This window comes from Ruditapes philippinarum, unplaced genomic scaffold, assembly GCF_026571515.1.
Source record: "Ruditapes philippinarum isolate M1 unplaced genomic scaffold, ASM2657151v2 ctg916_1_1_1_1, whole genome shotgun sequence".
NCBI classification, from domain to species: Eukaryota; Metazoa; Mollusca; class Bivalvia; order Venerida; family Veneridae; genus Ruditapes; species Ruditapes philippinarum.
The window spans coordinates 262,198-269,366 of record NW_026860290.1 but is presented as its reverse complement, the minus strand read 5'-3'; the positions used below and the strand labels follow the sequence as shown (position 1 = coordinate 269,366).

Below are 7,169 nucleotides of genomic sequence, written 5' to 3'. Positions count from 1 at the left end.
AATTTTTATTTCATATCATAATTTTTGACGATGATATTTATATTAACCAAAATACACAATAAAGTCACGGGGTTATTCCAACCATTTTGTTTGTGTTCTGTTATTTTTTCACAATTGACTATCTATAAAACAGTTATGTTTTTTCCTGGGAAATATAACCATTTGAGCCGTGTCACGACAAAACCAACATAATGGGTTTGCGACCAGCATGAATCCAGACCAGCCTGCGCATCCGCACAGTCTGATTAGGATCCATGCTGTTCGCTATCAGTTCTTTACTTGTTATAGGGTCTGTATTAGAAGTGCTGAGCAGTTCCAGACGATGCTATATCTGCTATGTAAAGATATGTGCATGATGATCTTTAGTTCTACCATTTTAATAGCTTAGAAATGCTACTGTCTGTTCCACATTCAAAGCTATTTGCTACATATGTTTTTTTTTAATTTATAAAGAAATTGCGTCATCTTACATCCCATATCTTTCAACCAATAACTAAAGTTCCGTCTGCTTTTGTACCTTGTCGCTGGAAAACTAGTTAGAAGATACCCGATAATAAATTAAGTTCAATTATAGTGAACTACTATTTTGTATAGAAGTCAAAATACTACATTGTTTTACTTTTTGCTACTTTTCATGACAAAATATTTCATGTTTGTCGCTTATTCCTTCAAGTAAGAAGCAATTAAAATCCCCCTAAAGCATTATTTAAATATTATAGAAATCATAGTTGCCCTTTCTGAAAAATTAAAATAAAAAATCTAAGGCATAATGTGTGATATTAAATATACACCATCCCATCAATGAAAAAACAGCAACTCAAAGATTCGACCGGCTTGCAGCCCATCTATTTATATTCTATAACCCTAATGTAAGATTTGTAAGATTGATGAATATCAATGGTTGAAACATTAAATGACATATATGTATTAACAAAACTTAATATATTGACCCTATGTGTGTGCTCTTAATTCAAATAATGCTTTGCATTTTAATGCATATTTCTTTAGGTGTATAGACGTATTTATATATGCGGCAATATAAATGAAAAATGATCAGGTTTAATGAAAATGAACCTGCATCATTTAATTACATTACATTTTGCATAACATTTTATAATTACATTCAATATAAACAATTACCCCCACCCCCACCCCCTTTAACTATCTTGTCATTTTATGATAGTCAATGGTACATTGTGTATTCACTATGTTGATAACTTGTAAACACTGATTTGGCAGCTTGGGACATTTTCATCATTTTACCATCTTAAATAAATCAGATTTTTATCATCTTGGTTTAATCATTGAAATTTCATTTACATTGGTAATATAACCTTTAATACCCCGCCACATAAAATAAGACCACATATTGCGTTCCCGCATAAAAGTTCTATATCCAAAATCGTATAGCTGTCTTAATGCTGACAATTGTTTAGCTGGCGGTAAATTGCCCCAATAGTCCTTTTGATTTGCATGTTCTGCAGAAAAATGTGTCTCCATGGATATTTGTCTGACGTCATCAAGTGTTCCGGATGAGATCATTTGTGGAATAGCGTTCCATTCATCACCTTCTATGTCTATTTTTAGCAAGTCGATAGTACGCTGAAATACAAAAAAGATGGAATAAGACTCTAGTTTGAACCTGTTCCCCAATCGGAACACATCGGCTATTATTCATAATAACCTCGGACTTTATACGGATGGAAAGTAGTTCTACCGCGTGGTTTTAAATGTTAAAACAAAACGAAGGGAATTCATCTTTGATAATGTGTAATGAATGGATATAGTTTACATGTTTGAATTTGACATCCAAATGGAAATAATGTCCATTTGGTATGTTTGCCAATTTTCATTGGATAACCATGACTTTTATGACACGGATGCTGCAAAGTAAAGCATAATTAAACGGCTCGGACTATATTTTAAGCATTAACGTTTCTATACAGTAAAGATCTATACATGAGTTTCTTAGAAAAAAATAAGCTTCATGAAATGGAACTTGATGATGAGAAATCAACAGGCTAAATATTGGACTTTCTAACGATTAGAAAAACTACATCAGGAAATAAGTATCGCACTCAGAGGATCACTATAAAAGCTTCAAATTCTTAAAATACTGGCTATGCAATGATTGTGAATAAAATACGTTTTAACTAAATAAGGGCATAATTCTCTTTAAAAAATGTATGATAGAAAATTTTCTGTCGGAAAGGTTCACCTTAAACACCTGCTTTACGTTGCTTTATGTTCAATAACAACAGATTTGGAAGGATTTTGCGTGTCTAATGCAAATTATCCGAAGGGAATTCAAATTGAATATGAATTTAAAAAGATGAGATATCTCGCAGCCGTTTTCTGGCCTCTGTTGAGATAAAGTGTAAATTGTGTAATAAAAACAAACATATTCTAGCACTCTTACATTAGTGTGACCAAGTTCTTGGCGAATCTTATCCAATGTTTTTATAGTCCATCCTTTTGAGTTTACTTCATTTTTACCGCCAAGGCCCCATCTATAAAACCATATATGTTCAGATAATTGTCTTGTCTCGTTGTTCATGCTGAAATAGGTTATTAGTTCATACAAACAGAGAATATTAGTTCATATAGATAGGGAATATTAGTTCATTCAAACATAGAATATTGGTTCATACAGATAGAGAATATTAGTTCAAACAAACAGAGAATATGAGTTCAAACAAACAGAGAATTTAAACCATTGAAATGAGCGTCAATAATACTAAATCAATTGTTGTTTCTGCCTTTTTTAGCTTCCAAAAAGTTCCAAATCGGCCAATTACTGGAATTGTTTTTTAGAAATTATTTAGGTATTTTGTATGAATGTCACTACTATCTTGTTTCCGTTTTGCACTTTTTATGACAAATAATTTCCTATGTAGTGCTAATTTTCTTCAGGTGATAAGTATCGAACGTACTATTATTAAAATAATTATTTAAAGATACTAAAATTCATTATTACAAAATATTTGTGTCTTAGCCTCTGGGGCTTAGCAAGTTTACAAGTTTTATTCATATCAAACCAGAAGGTCAACGACCAATGTGGCAAAATGGACAGAACAAATTACAAATATGGCAATTTACATACTAGCATATAAGACCTGCATAAATAATATTAACGAACATATTTCCGTTTCAGTGTACGTAACAGTAAACAAAACTTACTAGCAAAGTGTTGAGTTTTGCTTATATAATAGTTTACATAATTACAAACATAATTATAGCAATGAAACTGGTGACAGATATGAATATAAACTGTCCAAAATACATAGATAACTAAGTGATTGAAGCAGTTTCATGCCTTTAACGTTTTTTTTTTACCTGGGATCAAAACAATGGACATCACATCCAAATCTGTCGACAATATCTCTGTCAAAATCAAACAAGTGGTTGATCCTGTGAATATTAAAATAATGTAAAAAAAAAATTAAAATAATTCTTTATTGATAACAAAAGCATTTGAAATGTTTTGATTTCTCGTGTTCGTGCGCATGAGCGGAAGCTAAACTTGGACTGTACAATGGACTGTTTCAAGAGAAGTCGGTCTTGTTTAACGAGTTATCTCCCTTTTTTCATTAAATGCTCTATCACCATGGTCGAAGCAGCATGCCTAGAGCATAATGCATATTATCATGAAATTTTTTAAAAAATGTATTAAAAAGTAAAATACATGTATTGTCAAGTGAAGAAAGAAAATAATTTTCACATTGCAGATGGCACTAAAAATCTTGTTCAATGACAAATGATAAGTGTAGATCATTTAACAAAATAAACAGGAGTTATTATATATAAGGGGGGGGGGTACTTTAAATAGATACCAAAGTTAACGCTTATCTCTTAAGCAATGTCTGAATTCTCACGAAATTTGGACAGATGAATGATGCCCCTTTGTATAGATTTGATAAGAGGCTATCTTAAACAAACAATAGTAAATTAATCACGTATATCACGTATTTACGTTTAACTTGAAATTTGTTTCTGTTATCTTGTCTCCAGATTAGAACTGAATTTATAAATTTAACTTAGTTGCAAAAACAACTGAATCTTACCATGTGTCACAAAATGAGAAAATTAAATCTAGATTGCCATATTGCTGTTTTTAGTTTTTACCCACTCACGTGACACAAATGTACTAAAAATAGAGGGGCTGATGCGAAAGTTTAAAATTATTCTATATATACTAGTAACCGATTTATTTTAAAGACAAATTGATTTATATCCGTAAATTGTTTAACCTACACATTTCAATGGAGAATTCCGTGACTGCTAAAACACAATATTATTTATACATTAAACGAGCCAATTCATAGATTATCTGTACCATTGGCTTTTATACCTGTTATGTTTGAAGATGGACATGCCACTACAAATACACAAAATATTCAAAGTATTTTTCTTTTCTTTTCTTTTTTGTAAAGAATATAAAGTATATATTAACCTACCCGAATGAATACACGAGACAGGGTGCTTTCGGTTTATAGTCTGGATCAACACATATTTCTTTACCACCATCTTTGAGATTCCCAACACGAATAATGTCTTTACATAAAATGTGTAACATGTTTATATATCTGAAAATAAAAAGCAGCAAGAACATGCGGCAGTTAATGATTGCTACAAAATGTTAATTCGACGGTTATAACAAAATGTGCCTCAGTAAGAATTAAAAAAAAAGAAATTATGTTTGTCAATTAAAACTTTTAATAGTCAAACCTGTAGTTAATAACAATTAGATGGCTAGACCACTTGCATACAAAAAAACCCTACATTTACAGACCGCAGCTATTTTTTCCTGTGCCATTATATTAATTTTGACAAACCTGTAATTATATGCAAACTTTTATCTAAAAACAAATGCATGACATAGTTTCATGATCTAAACTTCTTTAGAATGTTCTATTGATCAAGTTTGCAGTATCAGTTATACGATAAAAACAGACAACAAATGACGTACAAAGGCTGTTTAGGACATGCTTGATAGTGACTCTTTTGTTTTACTAACATTCAACGAACCTCCAGTAAATAAGCAGAAGTTGTGTGTCATCTAGCTTGGCGAGTTCCTCGTCTCCAGGAATCTGTGCGGACTTTGGTAAACCGTCAACGCTGCGCACAGCTTTCGGTGCCTCACTGTTTCCATGGTAACCTGGTAAACTTTTGCTGCTTGTATAGTTAAAAACACCTGTTAAAAAAGGCAAAAATTAACCATGAAATATCAAAAACAATATGATTTCCTATGCCTTTCTAGCTATTGCGCTTCTGTGGCCAAGTGGTTAAGGTCGTTGACTTAAAACCAACTGACCCATCCCCGCTTTGAGTTTGGATACCATAAGCGACATGTTAAAGAACTATCCGGCTAAGTTATGAAACGTTTTGATGGTTCATTTGGTGCCTGGTGGGCATCTGAGGTCTTCCTGAACTGTCGCCATATGTAATTAAGAGTGCCGATTTGATTTAAAGTCTGCCAACATACAAGAATTACCATTTTTTCTCTCTTGAAAGTGATTTAAAATGAAAAAAATCCCTTGTGGCAAATAAAATATGATTAAGTTTTCCATTTTTTTCTTAAATATGTTTCACTTTATTATGAGTCTCTTCAATTGTGCAAAAAGTAAGACTATAGTTAAACGCTAACTTCTTTGGCTATGTTAAAACGTACATTACAATATGAAATTCCTCAATTGGATATGTTACAGTTACATAATTATTTACAGTTGTTCAGAAAACATTATAGCAATTGCACTTTATGTGCATGCGCTTTTCGCTAGCAAACGAATTGTACAAACAGAAATGTATTTTGAAATAACAATAAAATGGATTCATTTTCTGATTTCAATTTTTTTTTGCAATTTTCAAACATGAGAGATAAAGCTTTGTAAACTTTAAAACGTGTGTGTGCTTGATTTTTTTGTTCGTCTCACGTGCAATGGTAAAATATTTTGATTTTAGACTAAAACCCTAACATACAATAATGTATTCATATCATGTTTACTTATCCAAACAAACAAACTTATATCAAAATTTGCATTAATAAACACAACTACAATTAATTCATCACTACATTTATCCATAATTAAAGCTTAAAAACGCATAATTTATATTCAACACTTTATGTGTCTGTTTGGCGAATGGATTGACCGATTTTCGTTCAAACGGCAAATATTTATAGGGATTAGTCCTTAAGGGTGTTAGTACATGACGATTACTTTTATATGTAAATAAGAAATTCGAAACAGCGTAGGTCTCTTTTGACTTGTTTATTTTATAAACTTACATACAAGCCCCCTTGTCGAACCTACCTTGTCTTATGATTTTCAAAGCCACATTTACAGCTCTTAAAACTTCAACACTGAGAAGAAAATACTAAAATTATTTTCTAACTAGGCCTAGTGCAAGACTTTTTTAATTTGACGACACTCGGCGTTTTACGACAGGACATGTTAATATTTCAGAATCTTCAACATCCTATACTTTGTTATTTTACACCATGAGATACTGCTGTATAGCTGCAAAACTTTATAGCTTATTATAATTATATGTATTTGTCCTTGACTTTACATTACTAATTCTTCTTTCAACAACTGAGATGAATGAATATATGAGCCGCGTCACATAAAACCAACATAATGGTCTGATCAGGATCCATGCTGTTCGCTTACCAACTCTATTACAAGTAAAGAAACTAATAGCGAACAGCATGGATCCAGATCAGACTAGTCTTGATCCATGCTGGTCGCAAACCCATTATGTTGGTTTTGTCGTGACGCGGCTCATATACATGTAATTTAATATTTATTTTTATATCCATTTCCAAAATCAGTAAGAAATAATAACATGGTATTTGTATATATTTAAAATTTATTTACTATTTTGTTAATAAGATACTGTTTAATCAATTAACGAAAATAATGAGCAGAAACAAATAATCTCATATTTCTCACATTCATGGATGTCATCTCCGATCTATGAGAAAAAAAAATGAAAAGTTCGAATATGGCCAATTTTCGTATCATTTTTTAAGCTTATTGGAAACACGTATCATGAAAATCCCGAATGATTTCCTTGTACAACGACGACCGTCATAAAAAATGATATGTTAGAGAGCAAACTAATAATTATTGGTGTAAACACGTCAAAAAACATGTCACGTGATATTT

The 7,169-nt window shown here is 31.6% G+C and overlaps 1 protein-coding gene across 1 annotated transcript; it reads right to left on the bottom strand.

The window, feature by feature from the left end:
* Positions 1-817: 817 nt before the first annotated feature.
* LOC132759559 (probable methyltransferase-like protein 24) lies at positions 818-5,201 on the bottom strand (the record flags this gene model as incomplete). Its single annotated transcript, XM_060751350.1, has 5 exons — positions 818-1,602; positions 2,420-2,558; positions 3,337-3,411; positions 4,458-4,586; positions 5,029-5,201. Coding segments are annotated over 5 exons (831 nt in total), but the record flags the coding sequence as incomplete, so codon positions are not given.
* Positions 5,202-7,169: the final 1,968 nt, after the last annotated feature.